Source organism: Rhinolophus sinicus, chromosome 16, assembly GCF_057876585.1.
Source record: "Rhinolophus sinicus isolate RSI-liver-muscle chromosome 16, RSI-T2T, whole genome shotgun sequence".
Classification (NCBI taxonomy): domain Eukaryota; kingdom Metazoa; phylum Chordata; class Mammalia; order Chiroptera; family Rhinolophidae; genus Rhinolophus; species Rhinolophus sinicus.
In genome coordinates this window covers 79817479-79845436 of record NC_142516.1, presented here as the reverse complement: position 1 = coordinate 79845436, position 27958 = coordinate 79817479, and the positions used below count along the sequence as shown (strand labels likewise).

Sequence of the window (27958 nt, the reverse complement as noted above, 5' to 3'; positions counted from 1 at the left end):
CCTAGGCTGTTATACATGATGCTGCCATGAACGTGGGTGTATAAATACCTGTTTGAGTCCTAACTTGACTTCTTTGGGGGCGCACGGCAAATGTGCTTTGTGTGGTCGTTTTGGAGCCCACAGGGCAGGCTGCTTCTCACTTTGATGGGGTTGTGCTTCAGTGGTGACACACGGCCTACAGGCAAAAGAGAGAAAACTGCTTGGACAGCTCTTTCTGCCCACATCCTCCCAGCACCCACCACAGGGTCCACTGTGGCCCATGTGCACAGAAACCAAGACGTGACAGTGGAAGCCCCGTGTTGTGGCCGAAGGTGCCATCACCGGAGGGGTGTGGGGACCCGCGAGGCCGCAGGGAAGGGGCCTCTCAAGAAACCTCACAGATGCTGGGCAGCCCCTGATCAGATGTTTCTCCTTTGCCTTGGAAAAGTTTTTTATTTTGAAATAATTCTAGATTCAAGGGAGAGTTGGGGTGATAGTTCAGGGCGTCCCTGTGGGCCCTTCTGCCAGAGCAAGCACGCCTGCCTAACCTGAGGGTTCTGCTGGCCCAGTTCTCACTGAGCTACAGGCAGCGGATACCCGCATTCCCACAGTGTCCTTCTGGGCCCAGGGTCCCATGTGGCCTCAGGCATCTGTGTGCTTCCCTTCTGGTCTGGGACAGCGCCCCTCTGTTCTTGTCATGCTGGCCTTGACACTTTTGGAGAGAACTGGTCAGTGTTTGGTGAACGCCCCTTAATTTGGTGTTTCTCATTTTCTCGTGACTAGACTGGGGTTGAGGGTTTGGGGGAGATGACTCTGGAGGGCACCGTACTGGAATCCACATGACTCTCAGAGTTACTCTGTTTAATTTTCCACACTGTCCTCACGGTGGGCTCCCTTAGCGCCACCAGTGGGCCTTGCCTGCAGTGGTCACTGTCGCCCATTCTCCACGTGCTTGGCTATCCCCCTTCCCTTCCACGTTCATTAACTGGAATCTGTGAGGTGCTGTCAGTTGTTTCATGGGAGCTCAGCTGACACTTGTGGGGGCTGCCAGAGCTGGGGAATGAGCGGCCTGCGTGGTGGGGAGGATGGAGCCAGCCTGGGATGAGCTTGCCCTCCCCACACCCAGCCACCTAAACGGGGTGAGGGGTCGGGGCTCTCCGGCAGTCTGGGCCACCTGTTCTGTGATGTGTGAGAGTCCATGCCCTCACCAGGGTCCCTCTGTGGACCTCGGTGGTCCTTGGAAGTTACCTACTTGGCCTTTCGCCCCAGGAAGTTTTCCTTACGTCTGTGAACCGTGTGATTGATTCCCTGACCATGATCCATCCGTGGCACCTTCACTCCTTACAGATATGGTGGACACGTGGCCCCTTCTGCCCAGGTCTCTACTAACACAGATAGATGAGCACTGGGCCTGGTTCTCTGCCGCTTGTCTCACCGTTTGACTCTGTTGCAGATGGCACTTCCCTTTCAGCTGTGGTTGTACACGGTGGCTCAGTGACCTTCAGTGCATCACAGGCCAGAAGACACCAGGGACTTTGAGCTCAGCCAGACTCTGAAGTTAATTGAGAACCTGTTCTCCAAGAATAAACGCCATCATGTCTTGTCTGAGTCTAAATCCTGAGCACTGTGTAAACTTGGAGTCTTCTGATGTTAACCAGAGGTCATTCTAGGACATCAAGGTGACATGGAAGCACCAGGCAAAGGACAGAGTGAATGTCAAGCCGAATTGCAAGCCCGGGATCTGCCCGGGCGGACTTGTGTGGGGCCCTCGTTTTGGCCGAGCTCACTGAAGACATCAGCCAGCCCTGCTGGCCTGTGTGCGGGGCTCTCTGCCAGCACTGGGCATGGGGGGAGGTGGCGAGAGTGGCCAGTGATCCCAAACCAAGCATTCCACATCACTGAGCAGCCTGCTTTGCTCTGCTTCTGAGCGTGGCAGTCAGGTTCCAGATCTGCATATTGCTCCCTCATAAATGCAGACACGTGATCAGCGGATGCCTTTTCACTTCTGTTATTCCGTGTACTATCGTGTGTTCACTCTCCAGTTGCGTTTGTTGGCACCTCGTTGCTGGGAGCCGTACTGGATTCAGATATCAGAGGACATCTCACTCTGTGCTCTGGTGCCCACGTTGGGTTCCAAGGTCGTGCCCTACAGCCTGTGGCCAGTGGTGAGGCTGGGCGTGTCTAGCTAATGGGTCTCCCTCCCAGAGCAGGGCTGAACAAGCTCAGAGACATGTTCTGCTGCTCTTAAGCATGAAGGTGGGCGCTGCACCTGGAAGGAGGGACTGGCCAAGGCCCAGTGCGTTCTGAGTTATATGAAGATTTTGCTCAAAAATCATGTGTTTGCTTGCCTGTATTGTCACAATGCTGCACTCAGATTTGTCTGGGCTCTGACCTGGCCTCGCTCCAGTTCTGAGCGAGGGGCGGGGGGCTTCTCTTCCTCCAGGAAGCACTTGGTCACCGCTCCCCTTGGGCTGGAGAACCTGCACTTGGCTCCCGTCATGTTGCTGGCGGCCCCGGGCCCACCGATTCTCATCTCTTTACACCCACAGGGCAGAAGGTTCATCTATGCTGGTTCCAACTCGGGTGTGGTCCAGGCCCCCGTCGCCTTCTGTGGGAAGCACAGTACCTGTGAGGACTGTGTGTTGGCCCGGGACCCCTACTGCGCCTGGAGCCTGGCCACGGCGACCTGCGTGGCCCTGTATGAGACCAGCAGCCCCAGCAGGTACCTGGCGGGGGTAGTGTAGCATGCAGGTGCCCTGCCCGCCCCACCATGGGAAGCACGTGCATGTGTGTACTCTGTGCCCCTTGTTTTGCAGGGGTCTGATTCAGGACATGAGCGGGAATGCGTCTGCTTGCCCCGGTAAGTTGCTCGTTCTCTCTCCACACCCTTCAGGAATAGCCAGTCTCGTAACCCTTTCACGATGCTTTGGTGGTGTGGCATTTTGCACATTTTGTTTTCCTTTCTCTACTCGGAACAAGGTCAGATACCTTTTGGCAGACCCTGTGACCTTTGTCTGTCCCTTTTATTTCAGAAAAGCATGTTTGAAGCCACGCAGAGTGTGTTCGTTTATTGGAAAGCACTCTCTGTCCTAAACTGTAATGTCTACTCTTGAGATGCATCTCTCTTCTCTTAGCTCGGGCTCGTTAAACAAAACCTGTACCTCTTGTGAATGGGAGGAAAGATTAGTCCTCAAGCAGCTGAGACTGTCGTGGGTGGCGTTTCCCTTGGGTGATCCCACCACCTGCCAGGAGGTCAGGCACATCCCAGCTGCAGGCAGACGTGCCCCTGGGCTCCTGCCCTCGCATCCCTGACCTGACCGCTGCCATCAGTTAAGACAACTTTAGGAGGAGGGCACCGCAAGGCTGATGTGCGCAGTGGCCTTGAGCAGAAGCATGGCTTAGAGTGTGGCTCAGAGTGTGGCCGCCAGACCGCGTGACCAGCTACTCAGCCTCTCCATCTGATGCGTTTTCTCCTGGGAAACGAGGGTGCGAAATGGGATTTCTGCTGCTCAGAGGTGTCTCTGATGTCTTGGTCCCTGTGGGCTGCCATCCAGGGCTCATCTTTGTTTTTTGGTCATGCATGTCTTTATCTCCTTAGTTGTTCTGGAAGATTCCATGTTCTGGAAGGTTCCATTCCAGTGGGTGAAACTCTTGTGTTCCTCTTGTGCTTATTGACCTATTTTTTAAAGAAGTTGAGTAGCGAGCAGGGTTGTTGATGCTGTGCACATTTATTTTGATGTTCCAGATAAAATTAAGGAAAGTTTCCGGCAGCATTTTTTCAAGCGTGGCAGCACAGCAGAACTCAGATGCCCCCAAAAGTCCAACCTGGCGCGGGTGGTGTGGAAGTTCCAGGATGGTGTGCTGAAGGCCGAGAGCCCCAAGTACAGCCTGGTGGGCAGGAAAAACCTGCTCATCTTCAACCTTTCAGAAGGAGACAGTGGGGTGTACCAGTGCCTGTTGGAAGAGAGGGTCAGGAACAACACGGTCAAGCAGGTGGTGGCCAAGCATGTTCTGGAGGTCAAGACGGTCTCACGGACCTCAGCGGCCGCCACCATTCTGGCCACCGGGACAGAAGGTGGTAGGATTACCCCCGAAGTAGCAAAGGGGCCCACCCAAGGCTCCTCTCCCCGGACCCCAGCGGTTCAGGTCACCACACCTTCCAGCCTGGTGCCCACCAGCACGTCCTGCGAACCAAAGATTGTCATCAACACAGTCCCCCAGGTCCACTCAGAGAAGACGATGTATCTAAAGTCCAGTGACAACCGCCTCCTCATGTTCCTTTTCCTCTTCTTCTTCGTCCTCTGCCTCTGCCTGTTTTCCTACAACTGCTATAAGGGCTACCTGCCTGGCCAGTGCCTAAAATTCCGTTCCGCCGTGCTGCTGGGGAAGAAGCAGCCCACATCGGACTTCTCTGACTGCGAGCAGAGCGTGAAGGAGACGCTGGTGGAGCAGGGCAGCCTCTCCCAGCAGAACGGAGGGCAGCCCAGGCCAGCCCTGGACACCGGCTACGAGACAGAGCAGGACACCATGGCCAGCAGAGCACCCACTGACAGGGAAGACTCGCAGAGGATCGATGACGTCCCGGTCAGGGACACGCCATTCGATGTCAAGTGCGAGTTGAAGTTCGCCGACTCGGATGCAGATGGGGACTGAGGCCTGTCTCGGGGGGAGGCCTTTGTGTTCCCTGTGCAGTGACCTCACCCTGTGCCGTGTAGGTAGCCCGTCGTCCTCACACCTCAGTTTTCTGTGTCCCTTCTCTTGGGTCAAGTTTGTGACTTGGTTTCTCTTTGTCCTTTCGGAAAACGACGAGCCTCACACCCGGGCTCCCTTGGTCAGTCGGTTGAAACTCTGTGAGACACACCTGCAGGCGCCATCTCACCTGAACCCTCACTGTGGCGGGGAGAGGGCTGGACTGCCACTGGCCTGGGAAGAGTTGAACATTGAGCATCCCCTCCTCAGAGTGGCCACTGAAAGATAATTTAATTCCAGATTGGAAATGACATTTTAGTTTATCAGATTGGTAACTTAATTGCCTGTTGTCCAGATTGGCACGAATCTTTTCTTCCACGTAATTATTTTTTAGTACTTTGCTTTAATTTTGTTGGAGTGTTAGGTCATTTATTTTTTAAATTACTAAAGCAGATGTTTTAATATTTGGAAGATACACATCGTCTAGATTTTGTTGTATGTTAGGACATGATATGGCTTACGTTGCTTACGATTCTCAGGGATAAACTTACTTTTGCTAAACATGTTTTTTCTGCTTTTAGAAATGCAGACGAAGCCGTCTCTTGAGCACACTTTTTTAAAAAAATTTTATTCCTTGAGGGAAGTGTCGTTTTTAGAGAGATTTTCTTTCTGTACTTTTTTATCTTGTTTTAATTCTTTTGAAGAAGAGAAGGCGTGGAGGACTGTCCCATGACCACCAGGCGGGGTTTTGAGCGAGGCACGGTGGCCCCAGTGGACGCTGGGTGGAGCTGGGCTGGCCCAGAGCTGAGGGGATGAGCGTTTCACAATCCATTGCCCACGGCCACTGGTTACAACCTCCTGTCCAGACAGACGGAATGTTCACCAGGACTCTGATCATCTGAACATCTCCTTTTTCTTTTTGCTTCCATCTCACACCTCTTACCCACCCAGACTTTCCACATGGCTGACCTGAGCCGTCCACAGCTGGAGGAGAGCCGGGCAGCGGGGGGAATGGGCCTGTGACCACCGCTGCCCACAGACGCCACAGTGGCAGACCTGCGTGGCCTGGCGCCGTCTGCAAGGTGTGAGGGGCAGTGCAGTGTAACACCACTGACTTCACACACCACTTCCCGCTGTCCAAACGCCCACAAGAGGAGACTTTTTTTCCATGGCAAAGAGCAATGAACTCTGGATTTCTGTGTGCCTGTGTGGACAGTCTCATCTTCCAGCATGATAGGATTCGACTGTTTTGGTGTAAACATTTGTGTTTTATAAGATTTACTTTGTTTTTATTTTTCTACTTTAAATTGTATACATTTGGAAAGTAACCGAATAAATGAGAATCTTATATCCTTGATGTGGGCACGTGACTTGCTGAGGCTATGGGGCCTCCCTCCCGCATGTGTGACAGGCGTGGCACGCACGGCCTGGGCAGGGGGCCAGGATAGCACTGGGCCCTTTCTTTTCCTGAGCTTGTTTCTCTTCTCTGCATGTGCTATGTTCCTGATGACTTCTGCCTCAGTGCCCTCTCTCTTTTCTGTCCTCTGTCTCGCAGCCTCGTCTCCTATGCCCTTCCCTCCTCCGGGGTCCTCCTCCCTGTCCTGTCTGGGCCCCGACTCATCTTCCTCTCCCCGAAGCCCCTGGCTGGGCTCTGGCTCGGGGCCTGACAGCCACCCGAGGGTCACCTTGCTGCCGCCCTTCCTCAGCGACCAAGCCCAGCACGTGCATGCCCTGGGGACCTTCCACCTCTTCTGCCAGGCCGCAGGTGAGCGGGGCACCTGTTCAGTTCAGGTGGGGTTGGGGGGCGCGGGCCTCCTCCAGCAGCACTGCCTTCCTGGCTGCGTCCCTCGGTGATCCCCGTGAAACTAAACCTTCAGCCCAAACCTATTCCTCTGGACAGCAGGGGCCAGCCAACGTTTCTGCATAGGCGAAATGTTAACTGTTTTAGGCCTCACAGTTTCTTATTTGTAGTTTCTGTCCCAACTGCTCAGCTCTGCCCTTGTGGCCTGAAAGCTGCCAGTGGGTGGGTGTGGCTATGCATCAATCAAACCGTATTTACAAATCTAGTGTCAGGCCAGATGTTGCCCAAAGGCCAAGGTGTACCAATCACTAGTCTACAGGATTACTTCTACGTTTGATAACGAGTGGGGTTTGATATGTGTGGCATTTGGCAATTTAAAAATTAGCTTCAGAACCTCCAGAATGGGAATTGTTTTAACGACTTGTTGGTGACATTTAAACGCAGAAAGGACTGCGAACTAACTGAAGCCCTTTGGACCTGGGAGGCGTTCATTGGGCAGTATTGGAAGGAGACACAAGACAAACCCACTTTTCAAGTGCATTCTGGGTGTTGGGCAGTGCCTGGCGGCCCAGGTCTCCCATGTGTCAGCATCTAAATAGCCTCAAAGAGAAAACAAGACATTAGAGGCCGTGGCAGCTCTGTCATCTGCTGAGGGAATGAATGACATTAGTGAGGAAAAAAACAAATACTGTTCTTTTGTTCTGAGATTTTTAAACAAGCTGTGAGAAGCTGCTATGTGTCAGGCTGCTGCCTGTCTCCCTGTTGAGTTGGCTTCTGAGCCTTTGAATATCCTGTGTCTGCTGTGAGCTAGAATGTGTGGTCACTGGGGCCTCTGCACGGGCTACAGGGTGGCCCAGGCAAGTTGCTTGAGAACGGGAGGCCGTGGAGCCAGACCTCCAGGGTCTGCTCCGTGCTGGGGCCAGGCCTGCGTGGGGACGCCCAGGCTGCTCCTGGGCCAGTGAGTCCCCTTGGGCAGCACCCAGGACCTGCTCCAGCCTCCTAGGCACACTGGGACCCTCCCCGTCAGGGAAAGCCAGGAAGGCCGTGGTGAGTTCCCACGATCTGGCAGAGGCCCTCGGGCCTGCAGGAGGATGGATACAGGCAGACCATGTGGTCAGGAGCTGTGCGCTGTTAGGTGTGATCTCAGGTGTGTGTTACCTGTTAGCTGGGCGTGTGCACACACACACTCCTGTGTTCATCCACACAGCCTGGAATGGGGAGAGGACGAAGACCAGGGCCTGGGAAACGGACTTCGCGGCTGATCTGAACAGAAGCCGCTCCGGGTATTTCAAACACAGGGAGTTTAGTAGCTTTAGTTACAAAGGTGACGAAAGGGCTGGGGCAGAAGGGAGCTGAGGATCCCTGAAACGTAGTAACTGCAGGCAGAACCACCAGCTGTCGGACAGAGTTAGGGGCTCACTCAGCCATCCTTGCCTGCCCTCAGGGCCACGGTGTCTTCACTGAATTCACTGTTGCAGAGGTGCGTCAAGAAGCCCCCTTGCATCTCCTGCCAGGGCCTCCGTGGTGGGACCTAGCGAAAAGCTGGTGGCCAAAGCTAGGGCAGTGCAGCTTGTGGTCTTGCAGCCGAAGCAGGAGAGCCGGGTAGACCTGGCAGTGAGGAGCCGAGAGGACGGCACCTCAGCACCACCGACCTGAGACAGCGTGCGGAGCAGCGTGAGTTCCTGGCACTCCGGATGGATGGGCCAGGGAAACAGCCCCCCACCCCTGCCCCGTCCTCCTGCTCCTGTGTTCACTGTTTCTCTCCAGTCAATTTGCTCCAGCTGGGACCTTTCCTTGTTCCACAGAGGCCACCATCTGAGGCTGTGGGGCAGCCCACGATGGACCTGCCTTTCTAGGGAGGCTGTTGTGTCCTATGCCATCCAGACAGGGGTGCTGCTTATATTCTGTTCAATGTTGAGGCCACCCAAGGGGCCCGAGGCTCTGCATTTGCTCCGCGTGGGCTCAGGACTGCAGACTGAATGCCTCACACACACAGCCTGCATAGCCCGCACACACACGCTACACACACTGCGCCCAACATATACGCATGACACCATGCGCCACACACATCACACATACACCACACAAATATACACAACACATATACGCACACCACAAATAATCACATACACATACACACACACTTGGGACCTCTGAGCCCCCTGGAGGCGGTGTGGTGCCGTGTGGCCCCCTGTTCAGCAGCACGTGAGTGAGAAGCGCGTGCACCAGAGATGGCTTGGGGGCACGGTGGGGGGCCGGGGTTTTATCCCAGGCCACACAGTGGTCCCTGTGCAGCCTCGGCCTCCCCTGAAGCCTGGCGCCCACTCCGCCCTCTAGAAAGACTCCCCTCATTTCTGCCCCTTTCAGCAGGCAAAAGCCAGGAGGTGGCCCTCGGAGACCCCACTGATGGGCATTCGAAGAGACCCCTCAACCGAGTGGCTTCACATCACCCAGGAAGCCTGCTATTCCCAAAGGCAGCCTGCTGTTGAGGGACAGAGCAGGCAAGAGTGGGTCCCCCTGTCTGACTCCTCATGCAGGCCTTGTCCCCAGGCCCGTTCCGCCACAGGCATGGGGTGCCCCAGTGACACATCTGACTAGGCATGTTTTCCCTTTTACCCTAAATCTAGCCCACAAAGCAGCGCTGGTTGACAAGCAGCCAGTTAAAATGGCGGTGTCTGTGGCCATCCCCTCCCTGAATCCTAGCAGGTGGCGGGCTAAAGACCAAGCCCTTCAAGCTGCGGTCTGCACAGGTGCTGCTCTGTGCCACTCTTGCCCATGTGCCTCCCTTTCTGTGTTACTCCCTGAGGAGTCCCCACGTGCTCTCAGGCCTGGCACCACCACAGGGCTGAGTTCATGGAACCGTGTCGCTATGGCTCAGGCTCTGTCCTGCTGAAGGCCAGGTTGGCATCTTATGGTGTTCACGGCCTTGGAGCTCGGTGACGGAGGGCTTTCCCAGCCTCCGACTTCCCTCCATCTCCTGACCTCAGTGCAGTGTGTGTATGTGTGCATGTGCATGTGTGTGCTTGTATGTCTGCGTTTGTGTGTATATGTGTGTACATACTTGTGTGTAATCGTGTGTTTCTTTTTGGTCCAAAGCACGCTGCACATTGCACTCTGTGGGCACACCTCCATTCAGGGGCTGAGGCCTGAGTGTGGCAGGAACTCTGGTTCTGCAGTGGTTGTCCAAACTGCCACTGCCTTTCATCTGGAAGGGATCTGTGGTGCATGATGGCGAGTTAGCGTATTGACAAGGAGAGAAAGGGATCCTGAGCTGAAGAAATTCAGCGTGCAGTCGTGTTCCACTTTTCAGAAATAATGATTCCATGCTCCTTGTGACAAAATTAGAATCGTATAGATAAGCAATGAAATAATCCCACTGTTTGCACATAAGCACAAGTAGCTTTATTTTGGCATATAAATGTGGACATATAAACGTGGACATATAAGTAATAGTGACTGATGGTAATGAGTCTGGATCATGCATATGCAATGAAAACATACATATGTAAATCACGCACTTGCATATGCATATACACATACAGAAATAGATCTATATAATTTTTTAACAAAAGTGGAATCTTTCTTTACCCCATGAGTCCAGCTCCCGTCCCTTACATGACTATGTCAGAGGTAGACCTGTGTCATTTTTAAAGCTAAGAATAGACCTCCTATACTTGAATAACTTTCGGATATTCAATGTTTCGTGGGCTTTTATGTTTTAACTACAATATTGACAATCAGAGCCCTTTAAATCACGGGGGTCAGAGAGGTCGTAGAAGGAGGGCTGAGTCTCAAGGGCCCAGTCCTGCAGTGACTGCTGGTGCAAATGTGCATTCCAGGACTCCTGGAATTGCTGTGCGGGTAGTTGACCCATGAGTTGGTCATTTTCCACAAAGGGTCACCCTCCACTTCAGGGCAAGGTGACCCTTGCTGGAGTCTCAGTGCTTAGTATGTTTGATCAGGTGGTTTTGCCAGAAGCTAAGTCTCTGTTGCATGATAATCCACGTGCCTTTACCGCAGAGCAGTGCTGTCCTGGGGTTTCTGGAAGTCTTGTGTGCGGCAGTGTCATCCACAGAAGGGAGTCCCCCTGACCCTCCGTGTGTTCAGGAGACCCTGCAGGCACCTCCCCGCAACACTGTCTGTGAAGCACCTTTTGCTACATTCAGTTACCGTGATTAGGACCTGGGCATTTTGGGGTTCACTCTTCAGCTGATCACAGGGCACTGGCAGCTTTGGGACAGGCTTGAGACACCCTGAGGAGGAAAGCCAATAAAATCAGCATGGTGGAGACCCAGGAGAGCGCCTCCCAGCTGGGTCTGCTGACTTCTGTGCATTAGTGGACTCTGGGCCCCGCAGCGGATGCCTAGTCCTGGGGCTGTGGTGTGAGTGTCCTTGGTGTGTGCAGCCTCTGTGCTCTGAGAACAGCCACAGAGCTGTGGCTGGGCCCCTAGTTGCTGGCAGGCCCCTGAGCATGAGCATAGAAGGTGGGTGAGCCCACTGGCAGCTGGCCCCAGGGTCAGAGTCGACCACCTGCAGCAAGCACGGGCCTGCCTGGTGGAGCTGCGCAGACAGCAGTGGGGACACCCAGTGCGGATGTGGCCGAATCACTTGGGGTGGGTCCCATCATACTCCCCTCTAACCCGGGGCTCTCTGGCCCCCACCTCCAGGATGGGTCGGCCTCCCTCTTTGGGAGAGGCCATTGTTCCCAGTACTTCTGTTTTTGTTGCAAAGTAGATGCAGGTCTACACTAGTGGTCTCCTTAGATCATTTTGGACGAGGGTGGGGCAGGAAGAGCCCACAACCCCTGCCCCGCATCGACCCTAAGGTGGGTGCCAGACCCCGAGACTCCTGCCAGCCCCACCCCACAGAGGCCAGCCGAGGCGGCTGTGGGGGACAGGCCCAGCGGTCCACGTTTCCGAGGAGTGGGTCCTGTGGGACAGATGGGTTTGGGCTGCTGCCCAGGTCCCCATTGATGTCGCAGCCTGGTGACTCTGCCGACTGATTTTAACTTTCACTTTCCCTCTCTCTTTAATTTCCTCTGCATTCAGAATGAGTTGGATAGTTTTTTAAAAGAATAAATGGAATGTAAGTACTTCCTTAACATTTTTAATGTTTTACTTCAGTTAAATACACACTTAAAGAGTATTTAATGATGCCTAAGACTGTCCTCATGACAGAGGTGCACGTGGTAAGTGTTTGCCATACTGTTTATGCCATAGGAGTTGTGGCCTTGGGGGTTTGCTCCTGAAAGGTCCCAACTCACGTGGTCGGGGTGGCGAATTGGGCCCCAGCTCAGGCCACTCAGGTTCCTTGTCCCGGTTGGTCATGAGAGCCTTCTCTATAGAGAGAGTACAAAATGACAAAAACTTTGACAGAAGAAAGAAAGAAAGTCCTGCACAGAACACAGGAAACAAGCCTAGGAGGGCCGGGACAGCTAGTGGGCTGCTGTGCAAAGCACTTTTGAACTTTCAGAATTTCCTGCAGAGTCTAGGGCACATTTCTTTCTTTCAAGATAGTATTTTCTTTTTGTTCTAAAAGCACTATTCATTATAGTGAATTTGGAAACTCCAGGAAAGTATAAAGAGCGAAATTTAAATGACCTAAATTTAAACCTGCCAGCGTTATGGCCATTTTTTGGCCTTTTTTCTGTGCATATATATGAATGTGTCTACACACACATATTTACACATATGTACATATGTGTACACACAGGCACTTACATTTTTTCATTGAATGTAACATTCTTAGTATTTTTCTGTGTTGCTGAATCTTTTTCTTAAACGTGATTCCTGATGAATGACAACACAGTGGCTGTCCCATCCTTCATGGGACCCTCGTCGGCCATTTCCCAGCTTCTCACTCACAGACACAGCATCGGTGCTCTCTGTGGGGTCTGATCACCACGTCGGGAGGCATCTCAGGGCTGTCGGGATCAAGGGTCTGACCTTCCCTGGGGAGGAAGTTTGGAGGACCCTGACCATGGCGGGTTGCTGTAAGGGACTGGACAGGGATGAGCAGGTGCCATGCTGGTCACACGGGGACCCGATGGTGTTGGGAATCCATCGAAAGCAATCTTAGTTCAACTAGAAGCTTCTCCTCTTTCTAAAAGACCCAGCACCTGACAGAACTCTCTGCCGCCACCTCGCCCTCCCAAGATGGCGTGTGGGGCCTGCACCTTTACCCCTTCTGTCTGGCCGTGCACACGCTCCCACACACTTGCACACCAAATGCCTGTTGCTGTGTGTGCCGGTTCGTTCATCCCTCTGTTCTATAATTTGTTTTCCCTGCTCAGTGGACTCTAGCCACAGGTAGACACACGTAGTCCTTCCTCCTGCTGCTCACCGTCCTCCATGACGCCACGTTTTGTTTCGTCCTTCCCCAGTTGGTGAGCATCTAAGGAGATTCTAGTCTTTAAAATCTGAGTCTCGGGCGGTGTGAGGGTCAGGTGGAGCTGCTCTGGGCCAGGTCAGCCCCACACCCCCACTTGTCTTCAGTGGGTGGCGTCCCTGTGGAGCCAGGTCCTGGGCAAGGAGGCCAGAGAGTGTCCCGTAGTGCACATTGTTGGGGTGTCCACCTGCCACAGGTGGAAGTGAGAGGGAGCAGCAGGTGGGTTAATGAGGCATGGCCCCAGCCCCAGGGCCGTGACTGGGAGTCACAGTAACAGGGGCTCTCAGGGAGTCCGGCCTGTGTCACCTCTCTCGTCTTGCTGTGGCTGCCTGGGATTCTGGGGCAGACCGAGCTTCTATACCTGTCTAGGGCCTAGACCTTGGCCTTTGCAGCTCAGCAGGTTTCCACATACCCGAGGCAGAAGCCTAGCAGTGCTCAGAGGGGCTATTTCAATTCCCCCTCAGCCCACCTTCAGCAGACTTGGGTGGAAACCTGTTTGTACATAGACCATGTACAGGTGCCCTGATTTGTTTGTCCTTCAGCAGAGGGTGGGAACGGGGCCTGTCTCAGCATAGCTCCTGGACCCAAGCTGAAGCCTGAAACCCACAGGCTTGTCCAGCGGCACGTACGGCTAAGGAAGCCAGCCCCAACAGGCTGCTTCCAGTGCTGGGCCAGAGCCCAGATCTTGTTCCTGGCTCACCACGCGCTGCTCTTCAGGGCCTTCCACCCTGTCCCCTCAGCACTGGCCTGGAAGCTTGTCCCGAGTGAGGCAGGAAGCCCAGGTGCTTATACTGTGCTCCTGGCCCAAATCTGGCTCAGCAGAGCTAAGACCCTGGCCAGGGTCCAGGGCCAAGCATGGCAGAAAGGTGCTGGGGCCCATTCTCCACTCTCCTCCAAGTCCTTATTTCCATAGAACAAGCCCTCAGCCCTTCTCAGCACCCTGGCGCCCTCCCCCAGCCCACCCAAGAGTTCCCAGGGCCAGTTGCACCCCCTTAGCTTGGCAATGCCCAGCTCGGTCCTAGCAAGAGCAGGAACTCTGGCCCCTCAGTATGGTGGGGAGAGTGGCTAAGGAGGCAGAGCCTGTGGCTGAAGCTGGTGGCAGCAGGGCCAGGGCAGGCAGATGAAGTTCCCAGTCCCAGAACCACCTGTGAACCAGACACCCAGCCCAGAGCACCACCACCAGGGTCTCCAGCAGAGAAGGTATGCAGCTCCCGACACACTTTGAGCAGGTGTCTGAGTGAGGCCAGGAGCAGGGTGCATGGGCCGTGAGGACAATGAGCATGTGTGCCTATTTCTCCCAGGGTTACTGGGGACCACAGCAGGAGCCACCGCCAGGCCTCTTTGGGGGCAGGGCAGGGACTGAGCTGAATGCTCTTCAGTCACTTCAGGTCCACCTGGGATGACAGAAACCCCCAATCTGAGCAGTACCCTGCCCCCTGCCCCCACGCCTGAGCCAGGGCAGTTCCTGTGCTTCCCCGTGGGGTTCTGGGACACAGGGTGGAGCTGGCCTGTGTGCCCCCCCAGGTCCTGCGGATGTTCGCTTTGTCTGGGAGAAGAATGGGCGCGAAGTGGAGACGTGTGTTCCCGTGCAGACCCACGCACTGCCTGATGGCAGGGCCCACGTGCTCAGCTGGCTGCGGGACGCCATCCGTGAGAGCGCGGAGTACCGCTGCTCCGTCCTCTCCTCAGTGGGGAGCCAGACCTCCCAAGTGAGGATCACCGTGATGAGACGAGGTAAGCAGTGGCCCCCCACCCGCATCCCTACTGCAGCTCTCCATGCTTTACTGTTTAGTCTGTGTCTCCAACAGCAGGCTTGTGTGTGACATTTCAGCCTGACTTCCAGGAAGAAAGATGGCAGTTCATTTTCACCCTCTGTCTCCCCATGCAGGCAAACTGGCTGCCCGTCTCCCATCCTTCCAGAGTATGTGTCACTTTAGAATGGCTCTGAGCCTGTGGGTCTGTTATGATGGCTCTTCCTGTACTTTTGTTTCCCGCTGTGCTGAATTCCAGCTGCTGGGCTCTAAGTTATTAATTCCACAGCAAACTCTGCAGCTGTCTAAGTCCCTGATCAACACAGACATACTGGTGTCCTGTCCTCAGCCTCCTAAAACCTCTGCACCAGGAGCCAAGTGCTGCCCTGCATTTGTGCCTGGAAGCTGGAGGTTCCATTCCTCTGACATTGGACCGTGTGTCCTGTGTCCCAAGCACACTTTTGGTTTTCTGTGAAGTGTGTCCTCCAGTCCACTTCAGACGGGGCATCTGAGAAGTCAGTGTTTCCAGAGCCGATGTTTTCTCTGTCGTCATTCTTTAGATGAGGCTTCAGTTGGGTAGACAATTCTGGCCTGAAAATCATTCCCTAGTGTCTGAAGGCTTGCTCCACTGACCTCTACCTGTGACCACTGTCTTTTGAGCACAATGCAAGTTCATGGTGTCTTGAAGTTTTCATGCCTGGTGGGCGCTACCCTTCAACTCTTGGAGGTTTTCTTGAACAATTGCTCACTCCTCTCCACTTCACTTACTGTTCTCTTTGTGAAACTATTTTCCCAGATGCTGGGCCACTTGGGCTGGTCCTCTACCTGTCCATCTTCTCTTTCCTATCTGTCAACCCTCTGCATTTTGCCTCCACTTCGGGTAGATTTTCTCAACTTTATCTTGCACACTTGTTACTGAGTTTTCATCTCACTGTCACATTTTTATTACTAAGAGCTTTATGTTCTGCTCTCCTGTTCCATTCTGATCTTGTTCCATAGATGCAGGATGCTGTCTTTACTCTCTGAGGATATGGATAGGTTTCTTTAGTTTTCTTCCCCCTCCAAGTTGCCCTTTTCTGCTTGTTTTGTCCGTCTTCTCTTTCTCTCAGAAGTCCCGTGGCCCTTGATTGTCTGTTTACATTTAAGAGAGGGACTCAAAGGGCCCTCCTATTGAGGCCCTTTCTGCCCAAGGCGTGGTCTGTGCACTGGCAGCATTTGCATTATCTGGGAGCATGTTAGAAATGCAGAGCATCGGGTCTGGCCCCAGATCTGCTGAATCAGAAGACCTGGAGAGGTGGGACACCTTGTGTTAAGAAGTTCTCCAAGTGATTCCTGTGAGCGCTAGAAACTGGTCTGCCCAGCACCTCTCCACGTCCTGTGTGCTGTAGTCCCCTGGGGGCGTCCGGCTACAGCCCACACTTGGAGCAGCAGGCCCTCCAGGTTGAGGTTGGGCTGTCAGCAGGGACTTAGGTTGGGCAGGAGGACAGGACCTCATCATTTAGTATGGAAATGTCCATTGAATCTGTCTGCTTTCAGTGCAGGCCCTACCCTCAGCAGTACCCGCCTGAGGCCCCATGTCCTGTATTCTCTGAGAAGACCTGTTTCTTCTGGTGCAAAGGAGGGAACTTCCCTGGTGGGTGGAGTGGGAAAGGAGGCCATGCTTCCACTTCTAAACAGCCTTTGAAACAAGCTGCCTATTAGCCCCCTGTCGCAGCGCCCAGGTCCCAGGCCTTTCTGTGAGTTTGATCCTAGGATTCTACTTTCTTGGGTCTGTTGAGGACTTGGGTTTCCACTGGTCGCTCCGCTGTTCAGCTCCCACATTGTTGCTGTTTCCCCTCCTATTCTCTGTTTTCAAGAGTGTGTATGTATGTGTACGTGTGTGTGCACATGTGCACATGTGTGTGTACGCATGTGTGTGCGTGTTTAAAACTTTTGTCATTTTAGTGGGGGTTGGGAGAGGGAAAGAATAATTGTAAATATTCACTCCCACGCAAAACCTCCATTCTTTTCATTTCTGTAAAATGCCCTGCCTGTTGCTGTCAGGATAACATGGAACAGTTGTGTAAATGTGACGTACAAATTGTGATGTCTTAGCCAGAAGTTAGGTGAGTGGCGCTGTCAGCTCTTCACTACGCAGTAACAGTCAGAGAGGCAACGAGGCAGCTGGAGCCTGTTGGTGTTTTACTTCATCTAATTCAGTTAGTTGTCTCATGATGTAGGAACTGTTATCCCCACTTGGCAGATGATGAAGGTTAAATGACTTGCCCAAGGTCATACCCCACCCCAGGCAGTGTGGAGCAGGACCTGACTTTGACGGTGGGAGATTTTTATACCCAAGTCACTCTACAGACAGCAGACACAAGACGAGAGAGGGGCTAAACAGAGTAACAACAGTGAAGACACCTCAGCATTTTCTTTTCTCCCTGCTCACCATGTTTATTGAAGGTACAGGTGGTGCAGAAGCAGGATAAATTTAGGATGTGTTAGAAATTAAATACCTCTCTCCAGATGTGGGGTCTTATGCTCTGAGTCCTGAGTCCCTGCAGGGCCTTGCAGTTAAGGGGCACTGGCCACAGGCTGGCTATGTGGGTGCCACAACCCCTGGACCACTCAGGTCTGCCCAGGGTGTAAGTTCTACTTCCTGTCTGAAGGGCTCTGGTTCTTGGACCCTGTTTCTGAAACTAGTGACATGTGCTGTTGTCCAAAGCAAGAACACAGTTCATTTTTTGTTTATAAAGAAAAACTCTGGCTCAGGATTTTGCTATCATGACAGCCCTGCAAGTAACTAATTTTCATAATCCAGGACCCAATACACGCGTGTGGAGCAGTAGCAGGTAGGCAATGTCCCCAGAATTCGCAGTGCCTGCTGGCCTCCTGGGTGACTTCTAAGCCTTAGCTCCTGCCTCAGTGGAGGGCAGAGGAGGCCCCAGGCCACGAGGCCCAGGGTCTCTACATCACCCCAAGAGGAGTGGGAGTTTAGCCCCTCTCCCACCTGGAGAGAAAGTGCCAATGACGTGGAGGATGGGGCCAGTGTGCCTTGGGAGCAGCTGCACCAGAGCTGGTGGCCTAGGGAGGGCAGGCAGGGGCACTGACTGTACAAGCCCCCACAGCCAGAAAGGTGAGGCCCCCTGGGTGAGACCACTGGCTTCAGGGGAACAGTCACCTACCACGGGCTGGCTCACAGCATGGCCTCTGTGGAGGGTGGGCACCCGCGGTGCCACGCAAGCCCGTGATTCTGAGCCCTGGAGCTTCGCTTCTGTCTTGTAGAAGTGACCCACCAGGAGAAGTGGACCAGAGAGCTCGCCGCCTGGAGGGCCGTGGTTGGGGAGCATGACCGCATGATGCAGGGCTGGAAGAAGGCATGGGTATGTGGCCCAAGGCCGGCCGCCCCTCTGTGGGGGTTGTTTCTGGGTCCATTCATGCCAGTGGGTGGGGCCCTTCCAGGAAACGGAAATCAGGTGGGACAGGAGGGACTTGGGCTTGAAGGGCAGTGCCAGCTGGTTCTGGTTAGATATGCCCCATGGCCACCCCAGCCCAGACAGAGCAGGAAACATGGGCTAGTGAGACGTTGGTTGCTTGCGGCCTCAGCACTTGGCTGGGTGTCTGCTGGTAGGCACATGGGTGAGCAGTGCGCCCCATCCCAGCAGAGGTGGCAGAACAGGCATTCCCAGACAGGCGTCAGCCCTGGGCTCCTTTCTTGGCCACCACTGCAAGGCCAGGCCAGAGATTTACCACATGGAAGAGTGGTCAGTGTGACAATTCACACCCAGGTCCCTCCTTGTTGCCAGCAGGCTGTATGTGACATCCTCCAAGCCTAGTCCCCAGCAGGGGCACCTCCCAAAGGCCTAATAGACCCCAAGGGGGAGCACATAGGACAAGAGACCTGAGGCATTTGGCTACATCTGACAGTCTGTGGGGAAATGGGGTGAGAGGAAAGGCCAGATGTCCTGACAGGAATTCAAAGACCACGTTGTTCTTTCAGGAAAGCTGTAACAAGGACAATTTTTAGCCACCAGGAGGCAGGGCTGCCCGGATGCCACCTGCCACGCCCCCCTGGAGATGCCCTTTGGCCGTGAGTTGTCACCTCACCTACTCAGAAGCAGCCTGGGGACTGGGCACTGCAGAGCACAGAGCCCTGACTGGACTTCTATGACAGTAGCTGGAAACTTTTTAAAAATTAGGTGCTTACACGTGACAGAGGGTCTATCTGGCAGAAGCAGGAAACTGAGATGGTTACTGGGCTGCAAACAGAAACTGATTAAGACAGGGGTGTGTGAGCGCTCCTTTCCAGAAGCACCGTTGTTACGCTCCACAGATCACTCCTCCGCAATCGCAGTCATTTCACATTAGAGGAGTGGGCCACCCCACAGAGCAGCCAGTGGTGTCAACTAAGCCTGCTGCTTATCCCCACCTCCAAACTCAGCCACTTAACAGGTGCACAGCAGTGGGGGGAGGTGAGACTCCACATAAAAAGAGTTGCCTTGGACCTTGAGTGATGCTGGCCCACAGTGGGCGCTGGCACGGCTGTGAGGTCTTCGTGCTTGTCCTCACTCACCTCAGAGTAGAGACTGTTCCGTAAAGCTCTGAGTGTGCTATCATTCGCGGTGTTGGCCGTGGGCACTGAGCTTGTCTGAGGCAGAAAATCCAGCACTCTTCCTGGTGTCTGTCGTTTTCTGCACAGTGGGGTGATCTAAAGAGAGTACTGTCACACCTGCATCTGAATCTAGTTATCAACACTGCATCCCCAAAGCCTCTGCCGCACGTGCGTACAGGTGAGGCCGGCGGCCCAACACGGCTCAGCCTGTAACCGTACAGACTCTTCTTGTTTATAGAATGAGTTCTTAATGGAATGCCTGCCTCTCATAAAACTGAAACCTCTGTTCAAAATGAAGCTGAATTTCTCTTGTGACCCTAGAAATGGATGTCTTCTCAGCCTCATGACCGCAGCTTGTGTCCAGACCCCTCCTCTGAGACCGGTGAGTTTTCTAACAGCCTTCCTATGGGAGCAGCACACATTTCCTGCCAGTTACTTCCAGGATCCACTGCAAACAAGGCTTCCTGAGGACGACTGACCTTGGGGTGAGGGTCACCCTGATGGCTGCCCTCGCTCCCTCTACTCTGCCACCCAGGTGCTGGCGCATGCTGCCAGAGGACACCGATCGGCTGCAGACCTTCACACACCATGACAGACCTTTTGTAAGATCCATCAGCTCTCGTGTGTTTCTTGCATGGGGGCAGCTCCAGCTCCTACAGACTCCAAGCGAACTGCTCGAAGGTTTGGGCCCTTTCCTTGGTGCTGTTCTCTGTATCCATTAAACTTCCCCTCAAGTGGGGATATAGTGAGAGCACTTTCATGTTTAACAAAACAATTAGATAACGAGTGTCCTGTTGGGAAATGTGCTTATGAGGATGCATTTGGATTCTTTGCACTGCTGAGAAAAACAAAGGCAGAGAGTTCTACATCTGCTCAGTGAGGTCTGTGCTCGGGAGGCCCCAGCACCATCTGCTTCCTGCAACGCCATCAGCACAGTGTCAGTCACCACGCTGCGAGCTGTGCAGTGGTGGCCTCTGGCAGGGCAATGGGGCATCGAGTCACACGAGATGTGAGTATGATGTGGAAGCCCACCTTCTCTGCTGCAACCTCCTTCGCCCTACATTTGTTGAGCAAACACCATGGCCAGAGACCTCAGGGGCTCTGAACAGAGGACCTGCGTCACCAGCAGAGGTTTTGTTAATGATTTTTTTCACGATCATTTTGTCGTTTTTATGTTTTTAAATTTATTTTCCAATTACAGTTAACTCACTAATAGAGTGGTACCTCGGTTTTCAAACGTCTCTGTTGACGAACATTTCGGTTTACGAACGCCATAAATTTTATGGCTCTATGGTATCATTAGATAGTAAAACTGATGCTAAATTTGCAGTTTTAGGGGTTGATTTTAAAGGTCTGGAACAGATTAATCCATTTTGCATTACTTTCTATGGGGAACTCTTGCCTCGGTTTTCAAACGTTTCGGAACTTGAACAGTCTTCCGGAACGGATTAAGTTAGAAAACCGAGGTACCACTGTATTATATTTAAGGTGTACAACATGATTAGATATTTATATAACTTACAAAGTGATCACCCTGATAAGTCTAGTACCCACCTGACACCATACATAGTTATTACAATATTATTGACTGTATTCCCTATGCTGTACTTTGCATTCCTGTGACTGTTTCTATAACTGGCTTTGTGCTTCTTAATGCCCTTCTCTTTTTCTGCCTATGCCCTTACCTCCTTCCCTTCTGGCAACCATCAATTTGAATGAGTTTGTTTCTGTTTTGTGTCTTTATTTTGTTTTTTAGGTTCCTCGGAGAAATCATATGGTACTTGTCTTTCTCTGTCTGACTTAATTCACTTAGTGTAATACCCTCTAGGTCCATCCATGTTATCTCAATTGGCAAGATTTTATTTTTTGCGTTTGAGTAATATTCTGTTGTATAATTGCACCACTTCTTTATTCATTTGTCTGTCAATGGACACTTAAGATTCCTTCCATATCTTGGTGTCGCGTTCAGCACAACAAGAGCAGTAGGAAGCGAGAAAGGCGGCACAAGGTTAAGAAAGACAGTGGACAAGAGTAGAGTGCAAGCGGGGCCAAGGGATTGCAGCCTCAAGGACTGAGCCCCAATTGGGCCAACACACGGCTTTTATTAGTTAGATGTGGAAGTAAAAGAAGTAAAGCTTGTCAATCTCAAGATCTGTGAATCCCATACATTATAATAGGAAACTGATTTAAGCCAATCACCCTTGCCTGCAGGCAGCCCAACCATAAGTCCCAGGATAAGTACTTCCCCAAGGGACAAAACCTATATGCATATGAATAGATGGATAACACATCATTGAGTCACTTCCCCTGCAGGTTGTGGGAAGGAATGCAGCCACAGAGGCAGAGGCTCTCCTTAGCCAGGGGAAGGTGGGGGGCTGTGTCCACTTCTATAGACCCCGCGAGTTCCCCAGATGGTCCCCACGCGGCTGTGTCTGGCTTGGGTTGTCCCCCCCATGGGGAATCTTACCCGTCATTGACTAGCCAGCCATCTTTTTGGGGCCAAACAGGGAGACATAGGTGTAAGCACAAAGGTGAAACGAAGTCCTTGAAAGGATCCATCTCACAGACTCCTTTTTTTAGGGGCAGGTACGAGGAGACAGATGGGTAGGCTGCTGCCTGGCAACAAATAATGCTGCAGTGAACACAGGGATGCATATATCTTTTCAAAGTTGTGTTTTGGTTTTCTTTAGATAAACACCCACGAGTGGAATTGCTGGATCATATGGTAGTTCTATTTTTAATTTTTTCAGGAACCTCCATACTGTTTTCCACAGTGGCTGCACCAATGTGCAATTCCACCAACAGTGCATGAGGGTTCCCTTTTCTCCACATCCTCGCCAGCACTTGCTGTTTGTTGATTTATTGAAGATAGCCATTCTGACATGAGGGAGGTGGTAGGTATCTCCTTGTGATTTTGATTTGTATTTCTCTGATGATTAGTGACGTAGAGCATCTTTTCATATATCTATTAGATCTGTATGTCCTCTTTGGAGAAATATCTATTCAGGTCCTCTGCCCACTTTTCACTTGGATTTTTTTGTTTGTTTGTGTGTTTGTTTGTTTTGGTGTTCAGTTGTATAAGTTCTTTATACGTTTTGGATATTAACCCATTATTTGCTGTATCATTGGCAAATATCTTCTCCCATTCAGTAGGTTGTCTTTTCGCTTTGTTGATAGTTTCCTTTACTGTGCAAAAACTCCTTAGTTTGATGTAGTCCCATTTGTTTATTTTCTCTTTTGTTTCCCTTGCCCAAGGAGATATATCAAAATAATAATAATAATAATAATAATAATAATAATAATAATACTGAGAGCAATGTCAGAGAGTTTACTGCCTATGTTTTCTTCTAGAAGTTTCATGGTTTCAGGTCTTACATTGAAGTTCTCTAATCCATTTTGAGTTTATTTTTGTATATGGTGTAAGAAAGCAGTCTAATTTCTTTTTTTTTTGGCATGTTATTGAAGAGACTATATTTACCCCATTGTATATTCTTGCCTCTTTGTCATAGATTAATTGACCATATAGGCTGGGCTCTCTATTCTGTTCCATTGATCTCTGTGTTTTTATGCCAGTACCTGCTGCTTTGATTACTATCGCCTTTTAGTGTAGATTGACATCAGGTCCTCCAACTTTGTTCTTCTTTTAATATTGCTTCGACTATGTGGTGTCTTTTGTAATCCCTATAAATTTTTAGGATTATTTGTTCTAGTTCTGTGAAAACTGTCATTGGTATTTTGATAGGGATTGCATTGAATCTGTAGACTTCTTTGGGTGGTATGGACATTTTAACAATGTTAATTCTTCCTATCAATGAACATGGGACATCCTACCATTTATTTGTGGTTTCAACGTCTCTTAGTTTTCTGAGTACAGGTCTTTTACCTCCTTTGTTAAATTTATTCCTACACATCTTACTCTTTTTTTTTGATGCAACTGTAAATGGGAATGTTTTCTTAATTCGTCTGATAGTTATTGGTGTATAAAAATATAACCAGTTTCTGAGTATTAATTTTGTATCCTGCAACTTTACTGAATTCATTTGTTAGTTTTAATAGTTTTTTTGGTGGAATCTTTAGGGTTCTCTATATATAGTCTCATATCATCTGCAAATAATGATAATTTTACTTCTTTCTTTCCAATTTGGATGCCTCTAATTTCTTTTCCATGTCCAACCACATGGCTAGGACTTCCAGTACTATGTTGAATAAAGTGGTGAAAGTGGACATACTTGCCTTGTTCCTGATCTTAAAGAAAAAACTTCCAGCTTTTTCCCATTGAGGATATTAGCTGTGGGGTTGTCATATATGGCCTTTATTATGTTGAGGTATATTCCCTCTATCCCCATTTTGCTGAGGGTTTTTTTTTGTTTGTTTGTTTTTAGCATAAATGGATGTTGGATTTTGTCAAATACTTGTTCTGCATCTATTGATATGATTATATGATTTTTATTCTTTTATCTATGCGGGCTATCATATTAACTGATTTGAGGATATTGAACCAACCGTGCTTCAAAGGAATAAATCCCACTTGTTCATGCTGTATGATTTTTTTAAATGTATTGCTGAATTTGGTTTGCTAATATTGAGAATTTTTATACTTACGTTTGTCAAAGATATTGGCCCACAATTTTTGTGTGTGTGGTTTTGGAATCAGAGTAATACTGGTCTTATGAGTTTGGGAGCCTTCCTCCTGTTCAATTTTTTGGAATAGTTTGAGAAGGGTAGGTATTAATTCTCTTTGAATGTTTGGTAAAATTCACCTGTGAAGACATCTGGTGTAGGAATTTTGTTTGTTGGGAGTTTTTTGAAAACTGATTCAATTTCATTATTAGTTATCAGTCTGTTCAGATTTTGTTTCTACCTGATTTAGTCTTGGAAAGTTGTATGTTTCTAGGAATTTATACATTTCTTCCAGATTGTCCAATTTGTTGGAATATAATTGTAGTATTTTCTTATATTCCTTTCCTGTCAGTTGTCAATTTCTGCTCTTTCAGTTCTGATTGTTTTTTCATTTTGGGCCCTCTTTTTCTTGATGAGTCTGGCTAAAGGTTTATCAATTTTGTTTATTTTTTCAATAAAGCCAGCTCTTAGTTTCACTGATCTTTTCTATTGTTTTTGTTGGTTTTTTTAGTCTCTCTTTCATTTATTTCTGTTCTGATCTTTATTATTTCCTTCTCTCTACCCACTATGGGCTTCTTTTTCTAGTTCCTTTAGGTTAGATGGCTTGAAATTTTTCTTGTTTCTTGAGGTAGGCCTGTATTTCTATGAATTTCTCTCTAAGAATTGCTTTGGCTGTGTCCCATAGAATTTGAGTCGTCGTTTTCATTTTCATTTGTCTCAAGGTATCTTTTGATTTCCTCTCTGATCCCATTGTTAACCCATTCATTTAGTAGTATGTTATTTAGCCTCCAAGTGTTTGTATTTTTTCTTCTTGTAATCAATTTCCAGTTTCATACTATTGTGATCAGAGAAGATGCTTAATATGATTTCAGAATTCTTAAATTTATTGAGACTTGTTTTGTGGCCTAACATGTGGTTTATCCTGGAAAAATGTTCTATGTGCACTTGAAAAGAATGTACATTCTGCTGCTTTTAGGTGGACTGTTCTAAAAATATCTATTAAGTCCATCTGGTCTAATGTGTCATTTAAGGCCACTGTTTTGATTTTCTGTCTGGATGATCTATTCATTGGTGTCAATGAAGTGTTAAAGTCCCCTACTATTATTGTATTATTGTCGATCTCTCCCTTTATGTCTGTCAATATTTGCCTTATAGATTTAGATGTTCTTACATTGGGTACATAAATGTGATTACAAGAATTCTATCCTCTTGTTGAATTGATCCCTTTATCATTATGAAAGGCCTTTTTTGGTCTCCTGTTATAGCCTTTGTTTTAAAGTCTATTTTGTCTAAGTATTGCTACTCTAGCTTTGTTTTTGTTTCCATTTGCATGAAATATCTTTTTCTATCCCTTTATTTTCATTCTGTGTGTATCTTTCAATCTGAAGTGAGTCTCTCGTAGGCAGCACATGTACAGGTCTTTTTTTTTTTTTTTTTTTTTTTTCCATCCTTTCAGCCACCTTATGTCTTTTGAGTAGAGCATTTAGTCCATTTACATTTAAAGTAATTATTGATAGGTAGGTGGTCATTGCCATTTCATTAATTGTTTTCTATTTTTGTAGTTCTCTGTTCCTTTCTTATTCTCTTGCATGTTGATGACTTTCTACAGCATTATGCTTGGATTCTGTTCTCTTTATTTCTTGTATATCTCATACAGATTTTCGGTTTGTGGTTATCATGTGCTTCATATTTACCAACTTTTGTTTGTAGAAGTCTATGTTATTGATGGTCACTTAATTGCTATGTTTGTTTTTGTCATTATTTTTACCTCTTTTGTGTGTATATTCCTTAATTTATTGTTATAAATTATACATGCTCTTCCTACTTTTGTCTTTTAACTTTTGTACTAGCTTTATAATTGGTTGATGCACTACTTTTACTAAGTGTTTGCCTTTGTTAGTGAGAAGTTTTCTTCCCCCTATTTTCTTATAGATATTTTTCTTTTGTTTAAAGAAGTTCCTTTAATATTTCTTGTAATGCTGATTTAGTGCTGAGCAACTCCTTTAGCTTTTCTTGTCTGGGAAGCTCTTTATCTCTCCTTTGATTCTAAATAATAGCCTTGCTGGGTAGAGCAATCTTGAGTGTAGTTTTATTCCTTTCATTACTTTGACTATTTTGTGCCATTCCCTTCTGATCTTCAATGTTTTTGTTGAAAGGTTAGCTGACAGTCTCATGGGAGCTCCCTTGTAGGTAACTAACTGCTTCTCTCTAATTACTTCTAAGATTAACTTTTGGCATTTTAACTATGATGTGTCTTGGTATGGGCCTCTTTAGGTTCATCTTGTTTGGGACTCTGCACTTCCTGGTCTTGTATGTTTGTTTTCTTTGCCAAGTTGGGGAAGTTTTTCAGTCATATTTCTTCAAATAGGTTTTCAATCCCTCGCTCTCTCTTCTCCTGGTAGCCCTATGATGTTACTGTTGGTATGCCTGCTGTTGTGCCAGAGGTCCCTCAAACTATCATTTAAAAAAGTTCTTTCTTTTTGCTGTTCTGTTTCAATGTTTTCTGCTACCTTGTCTTCCAGATTGCTGATTTGACCTTCTGCTTCATCTAATCTGCTGTTCATTCCCTCTAGTGTATTCCTCAGTTCTGATTGGTTCTTTTTGTTTTCTATCTCTTTGAAGCTCTCACTGAGTTCATCTATTCTTCTCCCAAGTTCATTGAACACCCTTATAATCAGTGTTTTGAACTCTATCTAGTAGATTTCTTTTCTCCATTTCACTTAGTTTCTTTTCTGGAGTTTTGTCCTTTTTGATCTGCTACATGTTTTGTCTCCTCATTTTGACTGACTTCTTGTGTTTCTTTCTATGTATTAGGTAGATCTGCTACATCTCCGGGTCTTGACAGAGTGACATTTTGTAGATGGTGTGCTATAGGAATCAGTGGCACAGTCTCCCTGGTCACCCGAGCCAGGTGCTCCAGTGTCCCTCGTGTGGATTGTGCGTGCTCTCCTGTTGGAGCTGGGCCTCGGTTGCTTGGGCACATCAGTGAGTGGGGTTGACCCTCAGGTTCACTGGCTGTAAGGGCTGATTGTGACTACAGTGGACGAACTATTGTGTGGAGGCTATCTCCATGGAGTGGGAGTCATTTAAGCAGGGCTCTGGTGCCAGCTGAGGCTGCCCTTTGGTTATGTTGATTGTGGAACTGGTTGGGTGGGGCTCTGAGGTGGTCTGATGCCAGCCACTCCTGGTGTGTTGTGTGTGGAGCCTCTTGGGAGGGGCTCCAGTGAAGGCCATGGTCAGCCATTGCTTGTGCCAGGCTTGGGGATGCTTGGTAAGACCTATAAAGTGATCTGTACTTGTTTGCTCCCTGTGCTAGACTTGGAGGCACTTGAGAGAGGCTACACTGTGAACCAAGGCCGGTTGCCACTTATGCTGGACTTGGGACCCTATGATGGGCACCATGATGCGAGCTAAGGACAGCCGTCACTTGTGGCAGGTTTGTGGCTGCTTAGTAGGAGCTATGGTACAGGGCAAGACTGGTCGTCACTTATGCCAGGCTTGGGATCACCTGATGGGAGTTATAATGCATGCTGAGGCTGGCTGCTACTTGTGTAGGGTTTGCGGACCTTTGAGAGCTTGTAGTGTGAGCTGAGGGTGGCGGCCACATATGGGGTTTATAAATATTTGAGAAAGTATGCGGTGCAAGCTTAGGGCAGTCACAATTCCTGTGAGGTTTGTGGATTTGGGGGAAAGGCTGCAGCATGAGCTGAGGCAAGATGCTTATGTAGAGTAGCCGCTGGAAGAGGCTCAGGCTGGGCAAGCAAGTTGGGTGGGGCAGGGTCTCAGGGAAACACTAGGGTGGGTCAAACAGTATTAGTCAGGTTAATGGAGCGCACAGATTTGGCGCCTACCTGCGTGGGGCTGGTTGCATGGGAAAGCTCAAAAGAACAACGGCGCTTGCCAGTGCTTCCGCCCCTGGGGAGTTGCCCCTCCAGTCCATACCCTAAAGTTAGTCGTTTTAGTTTCTCACGTGTCCCTGAAGTTTTTCAAGCTGCTGCCCCTGTGCTGGTGTTACAGAGTGAGTCTGTGCATGGGCCCTCTAAGAGCAACACCTCAGTCTCTAGCAGCTGTTTGTCTTGGACACAATCCCTGCTAGTTTTTATAGCCAGATGTAAGGGCTCCTCTTCTTTGCACTGG

The 27958-nt window shown here is 49.7% G+C and overlaps 2 protein-coding genes across 9 annotated transcripts in view; both read left to right on the top strand.

Moving 5' to 3' along the window:
- LOC109435722 (semaphorin-4D) overlaps positions 1 to 6023 on the top strand; it is a 95333-nt gene extending 89310 nt beyond the window's left edge. For all 8 annotated transcript variants that reach the window (XM_074330200.2, XM_074330204.2, XM_074330203.2 and 5 more), the window contains 3 exons: positions 2529 to 2701; positions 2796 to 2839; positions 3725 to 6023. In XM_074330200.2, coding sequence (XP_074186301.1) covers positions 2529 to 2701; positions 2796 to 2839; positions 3725 to 4632 — 1125 coding nt within the window. In that variant the 3' untranslated portion in view covers positions 4633 to 6023. The remainder of the gene's footprint in view (positions 1 to 2528; positions 2702 to 2795; positions 2840 to 3724) is intronic.
- A 5491-nt stretch (positions 6024 to 11514) lies between these two features.
- LOC148755057 (uncharacterized) lies at positions 11515 to 20067 on the top strand. Its single transcript, XM_088793570.1, has 4 exons — positions 11515 to 11554; positions 14381 to 14590; positions 17875 to 17972; positions 19523 to 20067. The coding sequence occupies exons 1-4, from the start codon at positions 11548 to 11550 to the stop codon at positions 19667 to 19669; spliced, it is 462 nt and encodes a 153-aa protein (XP_088649696.1). The 5' UTR covers positions 11515 to 11547; the 3' UTR covers positions 19670 to 20067.
- The last annotated feature ends 7891 nt before the right edge of the window (positions 20068 to 27958 follow it).